The 21648-nt window shown below is 37.3% G+C and overlaps 7 protein-coding genes and 2 non-coding genes across 9 annotated transcripts; 4 read left to right on the top strand and 5 right to left on the bottom strand.

The window, feature by feature from the left end:
* Positions 1 to 34: 34 nt before the first annotated feature.
* Positions 35 to 1292, bottom strand: LOC108840027 (zinc finger protein ZAT5). The gene has a single exon (XM_057002738.1). The coding sequence runs from the start codon at positions 998 to 1000 to the stop codon at positions 182 to 184; it is 819 nt and encodes a 272-aa protein (XP_056858718.1). The 5' UTR covers positions 1001 to 1292; the 3' UTR covers positions 35 to 181.
* Positions 1293 to 4298: 3006 nt separating this feature from the next.
* Positions 4299 to 6416, bottom strand: LOC108842522 (serine/threonine protein phosphatase 2A 57 kDa regulatory subunit B' alpha isoform). The gene is given in 3 exon segments (XM_018615456.2): positions 4299 to 4838; positions 5056 to 5916; positions 5919 to 6416. Coding segments are annotated over 3 exon segments (1470 nt in total). The 5' UTR covers positions 6192 to 6416; the 3' UTR covers positions 4299 to 4502.
* Positions 6417 to 7079: 663 nt separating this feature from the next.
* On the bottom strand, positions 7080 to 8368 carry LOC108842523 (uncharacterized). The gene is made up of 4 exons (XM_018615457.2): positions 8222 to 8368; positions 8040 to 8117; positions 7567 to 7653; positions 7080 to 7344 (listed from the first exon to the last, which is right to left on the bottom strand). Exons 1-4 carry the CDS (start codon positions 8222 to 8224, stop codon positions 7258 to 7260), a joined length of 255 nt encoding a protein of 84 aa, XP_018470959.1. The 5' UTR covers positions 8225 to 8368; the 3' UTR covers positions 7080 to 7257.
* A 15-nt stretch (positions 8369 to 8383) lies between these two features.
* Positions 8384 to 8456, top strand: TRNAF-GAA (transfer RNA phenylalanine (anticodon GAA)). The gene has a single exon. It is a non-coding gene; the product is annotated as a tRNA-Phe (tRNA).
* Positions 8457 to 8547: 91 nt separating this feature from the next.
* LOC108842520 (uncharacterized) lies at positions 8548 to 12298 on the top strand. The gene is made up of 14 exons (XM_018615454.2): positions 8548 to 9045; positions 9231 to 9306; positions 9394 to 9483; positions 9568 to 9612; positions 9802 to 9882; positions 9970 to 10048; positions 10377 to 10435; positions 10566 to 10676; positions 10751 to 10887; positions 10975 to 11014; positions 11107 to 11169; positions 11236 to 11429; positions 11509 to 12022; positions 12112 to 12298. The coding sequence occupies exons 1-13, from the start codon at positions 8642 to 8644 to the stop codon at positions 12008 to 12010; spliced, it is 1881 nt and encodes a 626-aa protein (XP_018470956.2). The 5' UTR covers positions 8548 to 8641; the 3' UTR covers positions 12011 to 12022; positions 12112 to 12298.
* A 103-nt stretch (positions 12299 to 12401) lies between these two features.
* TRNAY-GUA (transfer RNA tyrosine (anticodon GUA)) lies at positions 12402 to 12485 on the bottom strand. The gene is given in 2 exon segments: positions 12402 to 12437; positions 12449 to 12485. It is a non-coding gene; the product is annotated as a tRNA-Tyr (tRNA).
* Positions 12486 to 14326: 1841 nt separating this feature from the next.
* On the top strand, positions 14327 to 19113 carry LOC108843475 (uncharacterized). The gene is given in 19 exon segments (XM_057002737.1): positions 14327 to 14483; positions 14607 to 14712; positions 15276 to 15321; positions 15406 to 15563; positions 15653 to 15770; positions 15881 to 15963; positions 16069 to 16128; positions 16206 to 16433; positions 16511 to 16613; positions 16694 to 16744; positions 16842 to 16902; positions 16905 to 16921; positions 17040 to 17111; positions 17203 to 17265; positions 17356 to 17511; positions 17682 to 17739; positions 17812 to 17864; positions 17938 to 18521; positions 18596 to 19113. Coding segments are annotated over 17 exon segments (1506 nt in total). The 5' UTR covers positions 14327 to 14483; positions 14607 to 14611; the 3' UTR covers positions 18016 to 18521; positions 18596 to 19113.
* On the top strand, positions 18221 to 18965 carry LOC108838482 (uncharacterized). The gene is made up of 2 exons (XM_057004250.1): positions 18221 to 18453; positions 18614 to 18965. Exons 1-2 carry the CDS (start codon positions 18221 to 18223, stop codon positions 18963 to 18965), a joined length of 585 nt encoding a protein of 194 aa, XP_056860230.1.
* LOC108843476 (transcription factor-like protein DPB) lies at positions 19019 to 21648 on the bottom strand. The gene is made up of 10 exons (XM_018616683.2): positions 21471 to 21648; positions 21119 to 21391; positions 20678 to 20760; positions 20518 to 20561; positions 20370 to 20432; positions 20119 to 20265; positions 19946 to 20014; positions 19741 to 19839; positions 19553 to 19623; positions 19019 to 19478 (listed from the first exon to the last, which is right to left on the bottom strand). The coding sequence occupies exons 2-10, from the start codon at positions 21367 to 21369 to the stop codon at positions 19211 to 19213; spliced, it is 1095 nt and encodes a 364-aa protein (XP_018472185.1). The 5' UTR covers positions 21370 to 21391; positions 21471 to 21648; the 3' UTR covers positions 19019 to 19210.

Here is a 21648-nt window from a genome sequence, read left to right as displayed (position 1 = left end):
CACCACATCAAGCAAAATAGTATCGAACGATGAATAGTACTGTTAAAGAATGAAATCATTTGAAGTTAAATCAATCAATGTCAAATTACAAGAATCAATATTAGATAATAATAATAATGATAATATGAGGGTTAATGATTAACATATCAAGGTAAAACAAGTAATTACAAGAACTACTTAGTTAGTGATGACAATCAATCAAAGAATTGGACGCAGACGCGAAGAGAAGCATCTGATTTTTGGACGCAAACACGTATTTTGGTTCATCTTCTGGCGCTGGAAGATTCAGATCCAACTCCAGAAAGTTCTTAGGATGATTAGGTTCTTGATGATGACTTGATGATAACGCGGTTTTGCTTACTGAAGTAGCGTTTGCGTTTACGGTTAAACCTCTATGTCTCCTCATATGACCTCCTAACGCTTGTCCTGAAGAAAACTCAGCTTTGCAGATCGAGCATTCATGTGTTTTTTCCTGCTTCTTGCTACCATCACCGCTACTTACTTGCAGAGAAAGAAAGCTTCCTACAGCTTCTGCAGTTTCCACCGTTTCAACCGCAGAAGAAGAGTTCTTCTCGTCGCGTTTGGGCTTCTTATGGCTAGCCCTGTGTCCTCCTAGTGCTTGAAACGAGTGGAAGCTTTTATCACACGTTTTGCACGGGTATACACCATCTAGCCCTAAACCTAGAGAAGAAGCCACCGGTTTCTGTTTCTTGTTGCTCAAGAAACCAATCTTCTGCGTCAATAAATGATCTCCACTACTCTTTGCTTTATGTCCCTGCGACAATAGCATCAGACAACTCGCCATGTCTTGGTCTTCTTCAGTAGCTCCCTGGAATTCCACTTCACCAGCTCCTTCTTCTTTTGCCTCTAGTGATCGGTCCTCGCTGCAAACGCCGGACACTGCTTCTGCGTTCATGTGAGGAGACGCAGATCGAGGACGTTTGGTTCGTTTCCCCTTGGTGAGGAGTACTAGACGCGTCTCCTCGTGAAAACTTGTCATGATCCTTCGTTTCTGAATTTGGCTCTGTTAGAAGAACACAAGAGAGATATGTATTTATGGTGAGAAGTATCAAAGAATGTTTGGTGGGTTTGGTTTATATATATGTCTAAGTATCTCTCTCTCTATATTTACTTATGATTGTATTTGTTTATACACACAATACTATTGGTATATATATAAGATATAGAGAAAGTATATATGTAATGAAAGGTAAGAGAAAGGATGGGAAAAGAAGCAAACCCCAAATAACTTTTGGTGAAGGATTCCTTTCTGGAAGTTTTGGGTTGCAAGCCTGGAACCACTTGTTTCTTTCCCCCTTGTTTTTTTTGTCTTTAATTTATTTAAATTATTTTTCTCTTTATTTGGTTAACTTTGTTTTGTTTGTCTTATGGATCAAATCAAATTAATTAGTATTATTAAATAACCACTTATGAAAATTTCTTCACTTCATTCTTATATAATTTTTGTATCTTGGTACCACTGGCTAGTAACAACATTTGGATTCAATGTCAGCACTTATCTTAGGAAAAGAAATTATGACTAAATTAAATCTACTTCAGCTAGTTGTCACAAGTATGACTTACTTTGACATATTTATGTATAAGATATTAAGACTTTCTTTTTCTATTACAACAGTGTCATTCTACAATTTGAGTGGAAAAATTCCAAAAACAAACAGCAATTTTGACAATTGGAAGAAATGTAAATACCATAGCAAGAACTATGATTAAATTGTATTTTTCTCCTTGTAAAGTATTCTAACTATGTTTATTTTCTAATCTATTTATCATTTACACTCTCATCTTTAATTGTTTTATCCACAAATACAACACTTAACAAGCAACATATAGTCATAGTACCACAATACATGATTAAGTTCATTTGCCAAAATAAAGTACATATAAGTTTTGAATCCAAATATGATATATATATATAGCTTATTAATAACAAGAATCCTAATAAATGTCAAAGATTGTGCATTTGTATAAAAAGGTAAAATTAGTTTTTAAAAAGTTGTCAAACTATAAAGTGATATGTGTTTTTATTATTACGTGTCTTTCAAACAAGAAACTAAAGTTTGTGAAAAGGTGTATCATTACATCATAAAAATATGATTTTACACCATAAGAATGTGTGTTTTTTTCTCATTCTAAAATGCAATGAAATTTAAAAGATTGTGAAAATATTTAAGAATTAGCCTTATAATCTTACAATGTGTTTTTATTTTTTGAATGTATTCCAATATATAAAAGAGATTGAGTGAGTGATTTGAAGATATCCACGTCGGATTGAAAAATCATCCTATCAGAAAGCTTTAAAATAGCCACACATCACTGTTGTTGAGTTAGATTGGTCTTTTGTGTGGGTTTTAGTTTTTAAAAACTTGTCATATTGTAAATATACTATCTAAAAATAACTACAACAAATCTGAAAAATGATCATGAATATTCATATAGATCTTTGAAAAACTATAAACATTCCCCTTTTATGTATTTCATTGTAAATCTTTTCACTAACTTATTAAAACTAATTTATTAATAATAGAAACCCTAACAAATGTCAAAATTGTGTGTTTTCATTATAAAGATGAAATTAGTTTTTTCATAAGTTGTCAAATTATGAAATGATATGTGTTTCTATGATTATGAGTGTCTTTTCAACATGCAACTATTGGAAAATATTGTAAAATGTGTACAGATGTGTTTTTCATCATAAAATATGACTTTCTTTCTATATATGCAATGAAATTTAAAATATTGGAAAAATGTTTAAGAATTAGTCTTATCATCTTTAAAATATGTCTTTTTTTTTCTTTAAATGTAATAGTTTTAAGGAGTTGTGTCTTTCATGAAAATTTAGTTTTAAGAATTTAGAAAATAATGTACTATCGAAAATAACTACATCAAATCTAAAAGTCATGGCTATTCTTATAGATCTTTGAGAAGTGATAACACATGTATATATGGCTCAACTTTGAAATACCATTCCACTTCTAATTTTGTATCATAGTATCACTAATCATTGTGGATTATGTACACTGAACTTAACTACATGATCAATTAATTAAGCTAATCATTTGGAAAGTAAAAGGAAACAGAATTTCGGGTTCTGAGTAGTTCATGTGCAGTTGAGCCAACCCACAATTACACAACACACAACTATGAATCATGATCATAAGCTATTAAATTATAATGATATTAGTAATAACGTATTAAATATATAATAGCGTTCCTATGTTTGCGCCTCTTTGTAAGATACATTGATTTTTTTATCAGCCAATTATTTGATCAAACCATTATTAATCTTATGATTAGCCAATGATACACATTCGGTGAGTTAACCTATCTTGTTTTGGTTTCTTAACATTTTTAAAATAGTTACTTATATTGTTTTATAGAGTCTTGTAGTATAAGACTAACTTGGTGGCAGTATTCTGTTGGAAAAAGCTTCAATATAAATTCCACAAAAGTAAGAAAAATAACGAGTTTAGTAGAGCTGGATTGATATCCAACTTCTACACATCCAGCCCTACATAATTCGTTGTCTTCGGCTCTATGATAATTATTTGATAACGTGTCACTAATATATACTAGATTAATAAGAATAATATTATTGAGTGTATTGTGAAGCTAGTATCACAATTTTATAATCATATTTTAATAAATAATATAAGAATTTAAGAGGAATTTATTTAAGTTTTGGCGTAGAGGATTGTGCGTGTGTGAAAGAGATAGAGAGAGAGAATTGCTTGGCCGCCAAAAGAAGCCATTACTTGCCAACTAGCTAGCTTCACTACTCACCCTAAGCAAAGCATATACTTTTTAATTTGTTATCATCAGCATCTTAACAAACCTTTTTTAGCGATGACTTTTACACAAACCGTTATGTAGTGGTTGCAATGATCATTCAGGAGCTACGGTAGAGCATCTACAGATCATATAATCAAAACATCACTCAAATTGTGTTTGTAATAAATGTTACATATAAATATGCTTTAGCCTTTAGTAAACGAAACATGATTGCCTCTTATTCAAAAAGCCGTATGATTCACTCTCGTTTTTGTTAAAAATATCGTGAGAACTTGAGTGACAGAGACACAAATAACATCATGCAAGCGAGACGTAATAATTCATTTTCTATACACCTCACCCTCTTATGACAATAACTGTATGAACTGATTAATTATAATTCTGATTATAAATTATGAAACGATATTGACCATTGGCACATCTTCAAATATATCTTGATAAACTCCGTTAGGTAGAACCAATCATGCAGTTAAATGTTTATGCATATATATAGTAAGTTAGTGACATAGTTTCATAATTTTATTAGGCAATAAGAATTAGCACTACAAAAATGTACTGACAGTTATAGTCTATAACTTATAGACAGCCAAAATTATCACAAGGAAGAAAATATATTAATAACTGTAATATAATTTAGAGGTAATGAAGAGAAAGTGAAAGAAAGAATAGTATTAGTTGATTTGGTATTTTTTCTAAGAAACGATCATATGATCTTCTCCTCCTACTCTTTCACGCTCTTCCACTGCTTCATCTAATCTCCTCCACCTACTCTGGCGCTGCTCTTCCACTTCTTTCCATTTGGCTTGCTTCTCTTCATACTCTTGCTGACATTCTTCAAACAGCTCAGGGTCCATCTCCATAAACATTCTCTTTATATTCGAACTTAGACCATGAACCGCTTGGTTCCAGTGAGACTCTGTGTTTTTCTCCAGGGAAGCGAATATGATTGGAAGTATCACACTTCGGTTCTGAGCGATTAAAACCACAATATGCTCGTTGTTCCACAAGAACAGAGATCGTTCCGCAACCTGCATCACAATGGTGACTTATGCATGTGAGCAAGGTATATAGAAATATTCAAACTTCCTAGAAACAGAGTAAAATCATGATGTAGATATAGTTCCTAAATTAACACACAACATAGGTCTGCCTAGATCTTTGTCTCAATACGCAAATCTACCACACAAGATAGGTCTTAATCTCCGATGACGAAACCAAAAGCCACAAGAGATTACTACTACTAACCTGAAAATGAGAGCTATTAAGGCACCGAGCCACCTGCCGAAACAGCGGAACCATACACCTCTGGAACTCAACAGGCTGCGTTGCCTCAAGAACCTCTTCGAGCTCACCAAGAAACAGAACCTCCTTCGTACAGTTAGTCACGGGCCAAAACTTCAACAAACCCTTAATCACAGTATCCGCAAGCCGATAATCCTTCTCCACAAACTGAACGACACAGTAAGCCAACTGCTGATGATAGACAGCGATAGCCTTAGGCTTATGCAGAGGTATCAACGCCCTGATCAAAAACAGCTTATGCTCCTCCTTCATGGGCAAGGCGAAACCGTTTATAATACTCCCGAGAATCTCCAGAAGCTCCCCGATCCCGGAATGCCTCTCGGTCTCGTAGACGAACCGGTAGAATATGTTGTTGATGCCTTTCCTGATAAACGGCCTGTGGACCATGAACTTCCCGTAGATCCTGTGGAGTATGGTTTTCAAGTACTCTCTCTCCCTCGGATCCTCGGTCTCGAAGAGGTGGAGGAGGTTGGAGACGAAGGAGTGGTGGATGTAGCGTTTGGCGATCTTGGTGTCGGTGGTGTCGGAAGGGAGGAGGTATCTGATGAGGAGCTCGTAGACGAGGTGGAGGTGAGGCCAGGCGGGGTCTAGGTAAGGCTCGTCTTCGTCGGGGTCGGCGGCGAGGAGGGGGGATTGTTGGCCGTGGGGAGAGGGAGGGAGGGAGCGGAAGATGTTGAGGGAGATCATTTTGACCATCTCTTGTTGGCAGAGCTCGGTGATGGTGGTGGTTTTGGATTGGATGAAATCGACTAGCTCGAGTAGAGTCTGCCTCTTTATCTCTTTTTCGCGCAAGTTTTGGAGGGGTCGGTGGTGAAATCGAAGTGGAAGGAGCAGATTTGGAGTTTTCGGAGGAAGAGGGGTTGGCGCTCGTGGGGTGGGACGTCTCTGAATAGAGGGAGAGGCTCGATTGAGTGCATTGGAGGAGGTTGTTGTTGTTTGGGGGTGGCGGGAGAAGAAGGGCGAGATGCGTGGTTCACAACCATATTGGTGGAGGCGGGATCGAATCCGAACATGGGATCATCGGCGGCGTCGTTTCGGGAGGTCTTTCGGCTCCCGCTTTTCATGATCTTCTTAAACATCGCAAAGCCTAGTTGATTCCCTTAAATATAAACCCTAGGTGGAGAGATTCAGTGGAAGACAAGTCTCAAATTGGATCAAGCATGAGAATCCTGAGCGTTCGGATTGGTCCAAGAGATCTTTGGGAGAAAGTGACCGGTTATTTGAAGAACTGGGTTTTTTTTTTGTCCGGCGATCAATGTCGGAAGATATCGAGAGAGAAATGATACTTTTAATCGAAAACAGAGTTGTCCAATAAAAAAAAATCGATTAACAGAGATAACAATTTAATTTCTCTTTTGTTATTCGTAAAATCAAAATTAACCAAGACACGATGGTATTAATATATTGTTATTTTTCATTTGTTTCTAACATTGTGGTAACGATTAAAGGTGTTATTAACTCTGGAGAATAAAACCTTTGAAGAAAACCAAGGGGTATCCTCCATCTGTTTCAATTTATTTGATGTTTTTTCTTAATTCTTTTACAAATTAAGTAATATTTTCATTATTTTAGATAATATTTGTTGCCAAATAAAGATAATATTTAATATCATTTGACACTGTAACTAGTAACATAAAATTTTACTTTTATTGGTTAAATTTATTTTATATAATAATATTTTTTTATGAACCAAGGTTATGTTTATAAAAATTATCACCTTAATATTTTTGTGCATTAATTTTAAATATCAATCAAAATGAAACAAAGAGAGTCTATAACAAGAAGACATGAAATATTTCAAGTAAATTGGTTTGCTTTATTTTTTCTTATTGTCAAGATTGGTGTGCTTGTATAGGTGTTTCTAACTAAAAGCTCAATTAAGCCTTACCTATTAGAATACAATTTAGGATAATACATGAGATGCCTTAATGCAATTAGCTAACAACCAACATAGAGTGATCACAAAGTTGCTGAGGAATTCCAAGTCTGGCACATGTAAACACTAAAATAAAATTATCTGTTACAACAATGACCATAAACTTTGAACGTACATTATTATGACACACACACAAGGCTGTTCTCTTATCCAAAACATGTCCACAGAATGTTAAAAAGCTTTATTAAAGGAGGGAGGAGGAGTCAGCTTCAATCCTGCTTCACCCCACCACCAGTGGTATCCTCCGCGGGTTTAGCTATTGTTTCTGTACCTTCACTTATTGTTTCTGCACCTACCTGTAACACCAAAAGTGTTAAGATTCACAAAAGTAACTAGATGCTCAGATTAAAGTAAGTGAATATTCACAGCAGATAGTAAAGTAGCTTCACTGAAGAAGCTAATCGGATATCATGGATTGTTGAATTGAAATATATAACGTAAAAACAAGCATTTCATCAGCTAAACTGCTTCAGCTAAGAAAAGACCCACTCAAGCTGAGAAGATAATTTTTCGCATACTTTGGTGGAAGTTGGCTTGAAAGGACAAGCTGGAGGAACTCTAGCTGGCTTCCTGTATTCCCATCCGAGCCATCCATACACTTTGGCCTAGTTTTCAAGCATGAACACACACACCTCAAGAAATCAACCCCCAATGATCACAAGAAACAAGACATATTATACTTAATCTACTACTTGCAAGATTTCACTCACTAAAGCATTGACCTCTACAGACTCAAAATCTGTATGTAACACTCTCAGAAGTACAATACGTTTTTTTTTTAAATAAATGCTAACATGTTCGACTTTCCAAGAGCACAATTCATGATCATGTATTCTTTGATTAAGCCTAATTTTGTATCTTCTTCTTATTCCTCATTTTGTTCTATAATTATCTTTCGAAAGATGAAACAATCTCTTAGCAACCTATTCTCCAAAACTACTATTATGGTTCCTAACTTTTTAGATTATCAACAAAGGAAGATCCAGTTTACCATTAAAAAATCAATGATCCGAGGCAGTAAATTGATGAGCGGAACGAGGAACAGCGGCACCAAACACATTATGCAAACCTGTGGAATTTTCATCATCTATTTTAAAAAACAAAATACGAAATGAAAGCTGCGGAATTGAGATGTTTGAATTCACAAAAGCCACAAAACTGAACGAATCTTACCATATTGAAATTAGGGTTCTTGAACTCAGGAATTGGGAATTTCGACAGAAATGAATCGCAGATGATCAAAAATTCTTCTACTTCCCCCGAGTCGTCGCTTTGCTTTATTAAGACCAAAAAATGAACTATTGGAAAGAAACAACATAATCTTTAAAACAACAAGCGGGGATAGCTCAGTTGGGAGAGCGTCAGACTGAAGATCTGAAGGTCGCGTGTTCGATCCACGCTCACCGCAATAATTAATTTTTTCTTTTTTTTATAATTTTGAGACACTCTAAACCGTTCAGCGGCTTTGTTCTGCTATCTATTTATTCGGAATCTTATTTAATTCCTGGAGATCTCGAGGAAAGGTACTCAGCGCCAACTGTTGGTCTTCTCTCTTCTTCGTTTGGCGCTCATCAGTTTCTGGATTTCGCCCTAATGCCGCCCCGCCGGCGTTACGCCTTCAGAGGTGGCGGAGTAACAATCGAAGATTTCGATGAAGAAGACGAACAACACTACTACGAAGAAGAAGCAGACGACACCGAAGAAGAAGAGGAAGAGGAAGAGGAAGACGAAGAAACCGAAGAAGAGGAAGAGGGAGAAGAAGACGAAAGCCAAACCAGGGTAGTACATACATCTGTGATGTCACACACGCCTATCGTGGTTTCGGAGGACGAGAGTGAAGAGAAAGAGAAGCAGATAAGGTCACAAGGAGTTTGTTCGACTTCAGGATCGCAGGTGGAGGAGGAAGATGCGGCGGCATGGAAACCTACCGAGGCCGAGGGAACATCGTGCCTAATTTGTATGGAAGTTTGGACCAACGGTGGCGAACATCAAGTCTGGTATTCACTCTGATTCCACTGATTGTATGAACAAATTAATTTGATAATTTGCTGCTGGGATTGAATCATAGGTTAGTTTAGTCAATGGGGTTATGAGTCTATTAGGTTTCTTCAATTGAATTTCTCAACTGCTTAGATTTGGTTGCTAAGTGAAACTTTTACTTCTCTCTTGGCGACGATTGAAGCTGTCTTCCTTGTGGGCACTTGTATGGATTTTCTTGCATCAAGAAGTGGTTAAAGCAGCCGCGTAGTGCAGGAAAGGTATGTGTGTTGTTGATACCCCTTTGATGTGTTATTATTAATGATAAATTAGCTTTCGCCATAGACTCACCTTGGCTTATTTAACAGTGTCCCCAATGCAATAGGACATGTGGTCTTAGAGATGTCCGCAAAATCTTTGCATCAAGGATTGCTGCAGTTGATGATGACGCACACAAGGTTAGCTATTGAGTGTTGTAGCAAGATAGATATATACATGAAAGCTAAAGATCTGATGTTTGCTTCTTTCTTATGTTCTCACAGAGAATCTTATTCCTCGAGGGTAAATTAAATTTATTCGAACAGAAGGTATGACACATTACTGTTCATGATATCTGTACTATTCTGAGCTTAGTTATTTAACATTGCTACCTGAGTACTAATACCTCTTTTTTTGTGTTCACTTTCATTATGTCATCTGTGTTGGTTATGGCTTGTTTGTAACAATTTTTACTAGTATCGTAGAGTTTTAACACTCTATTCTTAAATGTCTTGTAGACTGCTACTTGGAGTAGCAAAGAAGCTCAATGGAGAAAAAGAGAAGCAGAGCTACGATCAGAAGTTAATAAGCTGAAAAGGGTACTGTCTAAGAACATGGTCAATTGGTCACTCTTGGCACATGTTACTCTTTGCGTTAGTTCAAGGCTGGAAATTTTGGTTTTGCAGAAGATAGCTTATATGGAAATCACGACTAGTGGTGCACTGAGAGAGTCTAACGTGGCTTCTCAAGAGAAATATGAACCTGGTAATTACAAAATAACATGCTTCATGGTTGCGGTACATACAGCTAATTGAAAACCAAATCTCTCTATTAGATCATACATCATTATATTGTTGTTGGCTAAAGTCTTTCGTTGAATGAATTGTGTGAATGGGATATTTGCATTTCCATTGATTACACAGAATGTATAGGATGTCTTGCAATTGTTTGACATTAAGAGTTAACTCGTGTCATTTCACTACCCAAACAGTTAATAGAGGTTTATCTTTAAGTGGTATAATTATCTGTTTTTTGTTTTTCTTGGAATATAATGTAAATATCTATTTAAACATCTATAAGGGAATACATGTAGGCCAGAAGATCTACCAAGAAAAGAATGGACTGGCACCTTCTTGCAGCTTCAGGCATCAGGTGTGGCATATTGTACTATCCCAGACCCATTGTATTAGAAATTTTGGTTGTCATATTGTTTCCCTTGCAATTGTGTTTATGTGTCTGATGTAAATGACGAAGTTCCTTTTCATCCAATTTTTTTGATCAGGGTGAACGGCTAGTTAATGGTGGCCGTATATTTGACATAGATGGTGGTAGGCAGATTTTGTTATTGGCACGTAGGCTCTCAGGCGTTGGTGGAACGTTTGTGCTCTCGCAAGTGAGTATTCGGCATCTTAGTTTTGATCTTACACCAGTTTAAGTGATGCAACTTTTTACAATAATATATTTTAGATGAGCCTACATTCTGGTGAGATTGATGACATTATGCTGCCTCCTACCACTAGAGCAATAAAGGATCTTCACATCTCCCCACACAATAATGGGCTTGCAGTTTTCGGCTCTCTAGGAAAAAAATTATCAGTTATAAGGTTCGGACATTGTTACCCTTTCAGCAACCTTCCACTCCTGTGATGATTTCCTTGTTTTCTTAATTACCTATCTATTCAATTGTTTAGCTTGGAGAGCCACAACACTGTCTTATCTTATGATCTACCAGTAAGCTACAGTCTTTTGACCATCTCTTATGAAATTTGCTTTGAATATTATTTTAGAGGATTATATGATCACTTTACCTTTTTCTCTTGTAGGCTGCACCTTGGTCTTGTTCTTGGGATCGCAACAGCTCTCACCATATTTATGCTGGACTACAGGTTTAATGATTTTCTTTATCTTGCTCATTCCACTTTATCTACCTCTCCTAACATTCTTCTTTGCAGAACGGAATGGTTTTAATGTTTGACATGCGTCAGACCATGCGACCATTGGCATCGTTTACTGGCTTATCAAGCAATCCAGTTCATACTATCCATCATCTCTCTGCTAACTCCACCCCAACTACCGATGTATGTTCTCTCTTGTCCGCTTCTTCCATCGGGCTTTGTCAGTGGAACATTAATGGCAGCGAGGGAAGGTGAGGTTTTGTGCTTCCTTGACATGGATTCTTTGCTTAGAGAAGCTTATCAATGCATTTTTTTCTTGTGTTTGTTTAGGCCATCACTGGTTTCTGAAACTGGAAACCCAGGAGTTTGCATATCCTCCTCTTATTGTCCTGGGAGCGATCATGTAGTTGCGTCTTATAGACCGAGAGTTGGATCTTCTGATGATAACGTCTCTACTCAGCCTACGTTGACCCAAACAGGAGCTAACACCATCGGTGTAGATGGGTTTCATGTTTGTCTGAAGAGACGAGGTGTTGATTCTTGCTATCAGAAACTTTCATCCACACATGCTTCCGTGGATACCATCCGTTTGCCAAGAACAGCGATTATAGACTTTGGTGAGGGAGGAAAGAAGCAGCTTTTTGCATCTTGTGAGGAGTCCACTCGCCAGCTCATCTTGCAAGATCCTTCGACTTTTACCGTCTCTCAAAGGTTCTCATTGGCAAGTCATCATCCGCTTCAGGACGTGAAGTACGCTAACATGAATGGTTACACTCTGGTCGGTCTCTTAACGGATGATAGATTGCAGCTTCTTAGGAACGAATCTTCATGAAAAGGAAAAAAGGTAAAACGTGTTTCTTGTATATTACAAATGCGTAGTTATGTTGCGTACAGATTTACCAAACCTTTTAGCTTTGGATTGATGTTTTGCAGGGATGAAAAATAGGTGTTTGGTGAAAAAGCAAAACATACATGTAAAGCGGCTAACTTGTCCATCGTTTGTATCTAACTTTTGCTCTTAGGTGCAATCTAAGTAGCCAATACTTATATGTAGACATGGATAAATTGCGGGCAATGTAGTTGTAAATACGGATTGCTTAATCATAAGCTTTTTTATTCATTGGTGGATTCTAGAAATAACTACGTGATGAAAAAAATATACGCATTAAATTGTTAAGAAATAGCAACTGGGGGAAAAAATGTGAAAACGCAAAAAAAAAAAATCCGACCTGCCGGAATCGAACCAGCGACCTAAAGATCACAGCAACTACTACAGTCTTCCGCTCTACCAACTGAGCTAAGGTCGGTCTTGTAATTAGTTGGAGAGTGTAACTATTTAGAGTATATGATTAGAGAATTCAGTGCCCTGCTTTCCTATTGACCTTTCCGATTATTTTCATGTAAATGGTTAGTTTGAAATTTTGTGGTATTTTGTTAATTTCTCTTAAGAAGATGATTAAAGAGTATTGAAAAGTGAAAAGAAAAGGCAGAGATGAACGTGGGATATGGGTTAAGAAAACGGGTATGACCTTGATAGGAGCAACTGCGATTGGTTATTTAGGTGCCTACTGGTTTTCCCGCTACCACCCGCAAACGCAGCTTTTGCGGTTTATAGCGGTTGTTGGCGTTTCGAAACAATCACAAAAAACGCTACAAATCGCTTCAAACCGCTCCGAACCTCTTAAAATCAAAAGCTGGTTCCAGCTAGCATTTGCGGTTGCGGACGGTTGCGGGAGAATAATTTTTTTTTCTTTAAAAACAGAATAAATAAAAATAATACTAAAAATATCCAATAAAAATTTTCAATTGAAATAATAGAAATTGTAAAATGTATTCATATTATATTTCAATTTATATTATAAAATTCAAAACTAAAATATTTTCTATAAATTTTAAAATTGAATAATATGATTTTATAAATAAATTTTATATTTATCATATTATTATGATTTTTAATATTTTTATAATTACATAAAATGTAAATATTGTTAAATTATTATTTAACAGATGTTGTGTTTTGTAGTTTACCAGTCATAAGAGTCCCGCAAACGCAACAATTTCTAACAGCTATACCAGTCGTACAAATCTCTAAAAACGCTTAAAACCACAATCACCCGCACCCGCAAACTCCCGCAACCGCAACCGCTGCGGTTACACCAATCAGGCCCTTATTACGAGTCCGAGTCGCGCACTCACTCAGATTGCCCAAAGAAAAGTTGTCATAAAAGCAAAATCATTGGACCGTGACTTATCTTCAGAACTATTCTTACTCAATCCTATGAAAGCGAAGCTTCTTAGGGCCTGACTGGTGTAACCGCAGCGGTTGCAGTTGCGGTTGCGGGAGTTTGCGGGTGCGGATGGTTGCGGTTTTAAGCGTTTTCTAGAGATTTGTACGATTGGTACAGTTGTTAGAAATTGTTGCGTTTGCGGGACTCTTATGACTGATAAACTACCAAACGCAACATCTGTTAAATAATAATTTAACAATATTTACATTTTATGTAATTATAAAAATATTAAAAATCATAAAAATATGATAAATATAAAATTTATATTTATAAAATCATATTATTCAATTTTAAAAATTTATAGAAAATATTTTAGTTTTGAATTTTATAATATAAATTGAAATATGATATGAATACATTTTACAATTTCTATTATTTCAATTGAAAATTTTTATTGGATATTTTTAGTATTATTTTTATTTATTCTGTTTTTTAAAAAAAAAATTTACCTTCCCGCAACCGCCCGCAACCGCAAACGCTAGCTGGAACCAGCTTTTGATTTTAAGAGGTTCAGAGCGGTTTGAAGCGATTTGTAGCGTTTTCTGTGATTGTTTCGAAACGCCAACAACCGCTATAAACCGCAAAAGCTGCGTTTGCAGGTGGTAGCGGGAAAACCAGTCGGCACCTTAATCTACTAATATAGATAGACCCTATTATTTCAGTGAAAATAATTTTAACTTGCGTGATTTGTGTTTCTCAGAGAACGTAATATGGATCTAGTTTCGACAAATAAGGAAAATTTAAATGAGCAAGCTTTTGTCTTTCTCTGTTTTTTTTTTTTTTTTTTTTTATATTAAGATTTTTGGTGGGTTTTAGATAAATCAAATATGGGCAATAAAATGATGGAACTTTGGAACAGAATACAAGAGAAATAAAATAATATTTCAGAAAATTCCAAGAAGAAGAATCTCTCTTTGTCCAAAACGAATATCTTCTTTCTGTTGTCTTCTTCTCCATCTCGAGAAGCAATCTAGTTATTGTACTTCCGACGCGATTTTCGAGTTGTCGGGAAAAAAGGTGAGAACTTTCAGTTTATCCAAAAAAACTCCTCAAATCTATAGATTCAAAAGCATTTGGCTTTTTTGAGTTTCCTAGATTCTCTGAGCATTGTGGATTTGTCTTTTCATTGTTGCTCCACAGGAGAGATGGAGATCGACAAAGCGATTAGAGAAAGTGATGATAAGAGGTTGAAGACCAAGTACAACAACGCCGTCTTCGTCATCAAACGACCTCTTTCTCTTTACTCGTGAGTCGTGAGCTCTCTCCTCTTCTCTTATTTGCTCTCGTTTATTTTTACTTCATTCATTAAAGTCTTGATGATCTTCAGATTCATTGTCTTATCAAAGCTTTGACTAAACAAACTTTCACTATGATTCAAAGTTTTATACTTTTTTTTTTTTCTGGTTCTTAATTTCTTATGGTCTTTATTAATCGATTGGATTGGACAAAGACATTAGCAGTTGTAGTGTTTTGTCAATCCAATCCAGTAACGTGAAAAAAGTCTTGTACTACTAGTTGAAAAGTAATGATGTTTTCTGTTCATTTCTTGTTTGACATGTGTGTGTGTGTGTGTGATCATTGTCAAGATCATTTATTGCAAACTACTTAGTTATAAATTTATAATGTTTTTCAATCCAATCTAGTAACATGTACTGTTAAAAAATTAATGATGCTTCTGTCCATTTCTTGTTTGACCTGTGTGTGTCGTGCGTATACGATGCACAAAGCTTACATTAGGTTTAAGATAAGTTAATCATTTAATGCAATTCTACTTATTAACTGATTCTTCAAACGGTCTGACTTGTGCAGTATCGAAGAGGTCGCGTTCAGTTTCAATGGAGGAAAAGATTCGACTGTAGGTTCAAAAACTGTTTCCTGTTTTTGACTCTTTTCTATTTTCTGAGTAGTAATAATTGGGTGACTTTCATCATGATTCTAGGTGTTACTGCACCTTCTTAGAGCCGGCTACTTTTTGCATAACAAAGAGATGAGTTCTTCTAATGGAGGTCTATCCAATTTTCCAGTCAGGACCATATACTTCGAGAGCCCTTCTGCCTTCACTGAGATCAATGCATTCACATATGATGCAGCTCAAACGTAAGTAAAAAAAGCTCTGCTCTTACCATTTACATATTTTTTTCTGCTGGTTGGTTGGTTGGCTAATCATCTTATGCTATATGGTGCAGTTATGATTTGCAACTTGATATCATTCGCCAGGATTTCAAATCCGGGTTGGAGGCATTGTTAAAAGCTAATCCAATTAGAGCCATTTTTCTTGGTGTCCGAATTGGTGATCCTACTGCGGTTAGCTTTCACCTTCAAATCTCAAGATTCATACGCAAAATATTTTGTACAACTTGTGAAAAAGTTTGGTCATTGTGATTGATTGCTTCTCATTGATTTCTTTATTCCAGGTTGGTCAAGAGCAGTTCTCTCCTAGTTCCCCTGGATGGCCGCCCTTTATGAGGGTGAATCCTATTTTGGATTGGTCTTATAGGTGTCCTTTTTTTCTCCCCTTCATCATATCATATCTTCTTATTAACGTGCACTAGAGCAATTTTGGATTGTGATTATTTTTTCTTTATTAATGTTTCCTGTGCAGAGATGTTTGGGCATTTCTCTTGACTTGCAAGGTCAAGTATTGCAGTCTTTATGACCAGGGGTACAAGTTCTCCCCCACTACAGTTTCATTTTTTTTCTGCAAAATGTATTTTTTTTTAATATTTCTGACTATACCAGATATACATCAATTGGGAGTATTCATGATACTGTTCCCAACGCGTTATTGTCTGTTAACGACACCAGCAGCAGTAAAGAGAAATTCAAACCTGCTTATTTGCTTTCTGATGGGAGGTTAGAGAGGGCTGGCAGAGTCAAGAAAAATGCTTCTATCAAGAATGACGTTGATTCACAACAAAAACACGAGGTGCTTTTGGCCTCCGTCATTGCTGTTGGGGATGAGATCCTGTAAGTCATTTTACTTCTTATCACAAAGGCTCTTCCTTTGGTAACTATTTATGTCAACAGAACAATATGCTCCATAGCTCAGGTCTGGGCACTGTTGAAGACCATTTAGGACTGTGTTTGTGTAAAAAGCTGACTTCTGTTGGTTGGTCGGTGCAACAATCTTCTGTTCTTCGGAATGATGTGAGTGAGATTTTTACCCAATTATCTTTGTTGTATCAACCAGAGATAATAAATCGTACTCTCTGTGTTTCTCTAAACAGATAGATTCTGTATCCGAAGAAGTTGACCGCCAAAGGTCTGTCTGTGATATGGTAAGTTGGTTAAAAACACATGAGCATAAGTGCAAAGATAGGTTTTGTCTTTGGTAAGATTCAACTAACTGATTTTCTGTGGTTGATGCTTTTGGAGGTGTTTATTTATGGAGGAGTTGGCCCTTTGCATTCAGATGTAACTCTGGCTGGTGTTGCTAAGGCTTTGGGGTTCGCCTGGTAACTATCTCTTTCATTCTGACACAAGCTCATGGTTAAGATAGTTGCCATAAAACATCTAAATGTATCCGAATGTCAGTAAGTAATGTAAGAAGCTAATAAAGTCGGGTTTATTCAGGCACCTGATGAAGAATTTGAGGAGTACCTTAGGCATCTTATCAGCGAGCAGTGCACAGGTGACAGGAATGAAGTGAGTTCTGTCTTGAGACATAACTCTGAATTTAATGCATTGTTGTTGTGTGTATGGTTTCTCACCAAGTTGATTGCTTTTATCTTTTCAGATGGCTCAGTTACCGGAAGGAATTACTGAGCTGCTGCATCATGAAAATCTTTCATTGCCATTGGTAGGTGCTCTCACAAGTCACAGCGGCACTTGAAGTTCAAATATCCTTCTCCTTCCATGCCCCGTTTTGATCACTGATCAATTTCTGTAGATCAAATGCCGCAATGTGATTGTTCTTGCTGCAACAAACACTGAGGAGCTCGAGGAGGAGTGGGAATGTCTGACCGAGCTAACTAAATTGGGTGGAAGTACATCACTCATAGAGCTATACGCGTCAAGGCGCTTGATCACATCTTCTCTGACAGATGTATGTTTTACTTTCGATTCCACCTTTTCATTTCTTTATTTTACCATGGCGCCTTGCTACTTTCTTTGCTTTTCATGCAAGAATCTTTGTGTAACCAACACTCATAGTTCCCAATAGATCCATGGTGATAATGTGTAGCGACTTTGGATTGTTTTTTCTTGGAAATGCAGGTTGAAGTTGCAGAACCTCTGACCAAACTTGGTCTCGAGTTCCCAGACATATACCTTGGTATACATACAATCTTTGACCTCTCTTAGAGCATCTGAAGTCTCTGTTCTTAACCTCAATCTTCTTCTCCAGGGTGTTACCGGAAATCCAGACAAGGTCCTATCATCATCTCCTTGAAGGGAAAGGTACAGAAGATTTAGTGTCATTTCTTTCTTCCACTTTTCAAGGCTTATTAGTTTCCTTTTTGTTGTTTTACAGGATAATGCACGGATTGACTCAGCTGTAGAGGCTCTATGCAAGAGGTTCAAGGAAGGTGTATTCGTAGACATGAAATAGATACATCCCCATACATGTACAACATTAATTTCAAACGGTTCAAATTGATAATATAAAACACACCTCCACCTTATTATCTGAAGAAGCAGAGTTTGTCACTAATAAACAGAGAAGCAAAAACGGAAACTCTGGGAAATGGAGGACAAGTGTTAGTTTTTAGGGTTTAAGACAGCAGCCGGTTAGGGTTTTACACTTTCTTTTAACAATGTCTCAGCTTTTGAGTCGACTCTCTAGGCTCTCATCATCATCATCACATGGACTCACTGAGTTACGGCGGCGGCTGTCAACGGCGGCCACGCCGTATCTTCTTTCCAAGGAGACCATCAGCAAGAAGGCTAAGAGACCATTTGATGGCTCATTTTTGGTGGACATGAACTTGTACGATCCGACAAGAGTTTCCCTAACTCTGACGACATCCCCAAGAGCAGACAAGATGAGGTTGTCTCATATTACAAGTCTCAAAACCTGGTCGAGTCACCTTCTGGGGACCACTTCATTGTTCATTGGTAAGTGTATATAGTTAGCTATTCATCCTCTTGCTTTCTGATGATTTATTAATGTGTGTGTCTCTTGTGACAAGAGTCTTGTCCTTTCAAAGGTGCTACGAGCTTTTTCCAGGAGAAAGAGTGGAGTCTCAGAAGAAGACACCTCCCTCTGGAAACTCCTCCTACAGGAAGAAGCCCAAGAGTTTTAGGGTGTTTAGGCAAGACCCTGAGCGAAAGATCAGTTCATACACTGAAGACATTGGAGATCTCTGCATCTTTGTAGGCGGGAGTGAGTCCTTTTGCGTCTCTGCAACCGAGTATCCTGGACTTAAGCCTAATTCAGTCTATTATGCAGGCTATTCCACAGGTTTCGGTTTCTACGACCTCTCCTCCAACACTCTCCATGATCTCACCCATGAGGCCGTTGCATCCAGCGAGTACATGTGGCTTGCCCCTCTCCAGTGAACCAACAAAAAAAAAAAAAGCTTTATGTATTGGTTTTTGTAATATAGCAATCCTCTCATAGACTTTTTTTTGCTTTAGCTTCTTGCAACTTAAAACATCCTTTTGTTAACAAATATGAGATAGAAACACAGTCAAGATTCAGCCTACATATTCAAACTCTAAAAAGGTCCATAATTGTGAATCTACCGCTAAGCACTTCGTTCTACTTTACAGATAATTTATAACAATGATACAGGTTACTTCCTTCAGTTCTCCGGCTTCACACTTGACTTTATGGTCCCCGGGGCAGAAGCGTTGTTAGTCACAGGCAGCTGATGTTGTGGTGGTTGAGGATGAGACTGGTGCATATGGGGCGTTGGATAGGTGCTAGGGCCTTCGTTATTGTTTTCAGGCACGGGACTGTGAGAAGCTCTCTGGTGGCTGTTACTTTGACCGTTGTTCAATGGTGGTGGCTGATCGCAGAATTTCATTGTCTTGAGGACAAAATTGTCGTCGTGGAGCTCGAATGGAGTGCTGCAAAACAGTCGAGAAGCGATGTGTCATGTAAATTTAAGTTTTTGTGGAGGATATTCAGTTTCTTTTTTAACCTGTTGAAATCGAAATGGACGAGCTGCATATCTTCTGATATTTCCACTTCCACGGTCGCATGGGGACGTGTCTGGTGCAGGCAGAATAGCAACAACAACAATGAGACAATGACAGAACCAAGCACGATGATACAAATATCGGTTTGCTTTGTGGATTGGTAAATAAGGCTTTTTGGTGAAGATTTAACCTGGACGAGGATAAAGGGAAGAGCAACACCGCCAGTAGGAGCATTTCCAGAGCTATACAAGTGTTCGTTTCTCCGTATCAGATTCTGAAGGCCTACATACTATTCAAACCACACATAACAAGGAAGAGAAGTAAGAATCTTTTATGGTAAGTAAAGAGGAAACAGTAAGATGAAGAAGTATGTGGTTGTGTCTAATATTCATTACTTGTTCTTCCAGTTCTTGGGAATATGCAGTTTTCTTTTCAATTCTGTTCCTAAGTGAGAGTCTTTCAGCCTGCAGATATTATAAACTCCAAATTCAGGAAAAAAAAAAGATTCAAAACGAGGTTTGGAACATGAACAAGTAAAGTTTGGAGGGGGGGGGGGAGGTATGAAAACCTTTAATTCTTCAATGTCGCTTAAGCTTGTCCGAGGAAGACCTCTCCATTGAATCTCTTTTTTATCCTTGGATATTATATCCATAGCCATGAGCACGTTTAAAGCATCGTACACCCTTCTTCTTATGTTCTTCTCATCATACTGTTGCTGTTTAAAAAAAAGAACCGCATACATATATATATATACAACCATTGTTGTGTTGTTATCGCACATGATCAAGTTTATAAACTGTCGAAAAAGAATTAGCATACCTGGTCCGGAGGTGTTCCATCGTTATTGGGGAGTGAAAACTCAGCAACAAGCTCGTCCGCAACCTGAGAGTTCAATGAGATATAACGTAAACACAAGTGAAGGGTAGAGAGATATTGTGAAGCCTGCTTTCTAGGCGGTGGTAGTTACCTCGTTGTAAGTTGTCCTTACTTTGCTTTCCACCTTTTCACAAACTGAGAGAAAGAACACAAAGATCAGTTAAATGTGTAAACCAAAACTACAAGGCATCATCCACAATTCATTAGAGATGAAAAAAGAAGAAAAGAGAGAGAGAGAGAGAGAGAGAGACCTTTCAAGCTAAACTGACGTAGGCCTCTTCCAGTTTTATCAGGACCAGACGCACGCTGTCCCCTCTTCTTCTTCTTCTTACCACTGCTTATAAATTAATGATCAGTTAAAAAAACTACACACACACAAAAAAAAAGAAATCTTTGAAACAAGTTGCAGTGAGAATGAGAAAGCAAAGTAAGCAATCAATCAAGAGTTTTTCTATGTGTGAGCAAGGAAGGATAATCAAAGAGGCGGGTTCTTTGTACAAACTTGAATAAGCAAATGAAAGACTCTACTAGAAAGATATCAGAAAAGCCCAAAATCTAAGCTTTGGTCATAGAATCACACCCATACTTACATCTATTTCATTACGAAACAAAGATTCATAAGTCTAAGCTCAAAAAGGGGAGACCTTTACGGAATTGAGGTGAAAGTAGAAGAGAAAAAAAATCAACATTACCAAGAAGAAGAAGAAGGTAACTGAGAAGCAGCATCGTCACCCTGGATGTCCAAATTGTTGAGCTGTAGAAAGGCACTGTCGGTAGTAGTAGTAGTAGTAGCCAGGGTGGTGGTGGTGGTGGTGGTAGAAGGGGAGCCCACACTGCCGCTAGTCGACACGGATTGAGCTCCTGTGCCCCAAGAAGACCTCGTCGTACTAGGGTTGTTGTTGCTGTTGTGATTAGAATTAGAGCCAGTAGGTGTTGTTGTCATTCTTCTCCTAAGTCCTAACAAACTATCCCCCGATAATTTCGTTTAAAAGTTAATTTTTTTTTTTTTTTGAGGAAAAGCAAAGATGAGGATTGAGGACTGACCTTGAAGCATTAACGGGGGGAGGCTTTCTGTACTGGCGGATTACAAAGCTTCTCCAGATTCTTAATTTTGATACTTCTCTGAAACCTATAACCTTTGCCGCTTTGGATTGAAATCGATCTGAACTAAAGTAATAGACTTTTTTTGAGAAGGGTTTTTTTTGTGCGATTCTGTGATGAG

The sequence above is a fragment of the Raphanus sativus genome, chromosome 2 (assembly GCF_000801105.2).
Source record: "Raphanus sativus cultivar WK10039 chromosome 2, ASM80110v3, whole genome shotgun sequence".
NCBI classification, from domain to species: domain Eukaryota; kingdom Viridiplantae; phylum Streptophyta; class Magnoliopsida; order Brassicales; family Brassicaceae; genus Raphanus; species Raphanus sativus.
The sequence above is the reverse complement of the archived record's forward strand: the minus strand, read 5'-3'. Positions and strand labels throughout refer to the sequence as shown.

Coding starts and splice junctions, on each gene's coding strand:
- LOC108840027 (XM_057002738.1), bottom strand. CDS start 1,000: ATGACAAGTTTTCACGAGGAGACGCGTCTAGTACTCCTCACCAAGGGG.
- LOC108842523 (XM_018615457.2), bottom strand. Junction 7,654..8,039: donor GGATCATTGATTTTTTAATG/GTAAACTGGATC, acceptor CTTGAAAACTAG/GCCAAAGTGTATGGATGGCT. Junction 7,345..7,566: donor TCAAGCCAACTTCCACCAAA/GTATGCGAAAAA, acceptor TTGGTGTTACAG/GTAGGTGCAGAAACAATAAG.
- LOC108842520 (XM_018615454.2), top strand. CDS start 8,642: ATGCCGCCCCGCCGGCGTTACGCCTTCAGAGGTGGCGGAGTAACAATC. Junction 9,613..9,801: donor TAAATTTATTCGAACAGAAG/GTATGACACATT, acceptor AATGTCTTGTAG/ACTGCTACTTGGAGTAGCAA. Junction 11,170..11,235: donor ATATTTATGCTGGACTACAG/GTTTAATGATTT, acceptor TCTTCTTTGCAG/AACGGAATGGTTTTAATGTT.
- LOC108838482 (XM_057004250.1), top strand. CDS start 18,221: ATGTCTCAGCTTTTGAGTCGACTCTCTAGGCTCTCATCATCATCATCA. Junction 18,454..18,613: donor CCAAGAGCAGACAAGATGAG/GTTGTCTCATAT, acceptor GTCCTTTCAAAG/GTGCTACGAGCTTTTTCCAG.
- LOC108843476 (XM_018616683.2), bottom strand. CDS start 21,369: ATGACAACAACACCTACTGGCTCTAATTCTAATCACAACAGCAACAAC. Junction 20,266..20,369: donor ATGGAACACCTCCGGACCAG/GTATGCTAATTC, acceptor TTTTTTAAACAG/CAACAGTATGATGAGAAGAA. Junction 19,624..19,740: donor TTCCCTTTATCCTCGTCCAG/GTTAAATCTTCA, acceptor TGCCTGCACCAG/ACACGTCCCCATGCGACCGT.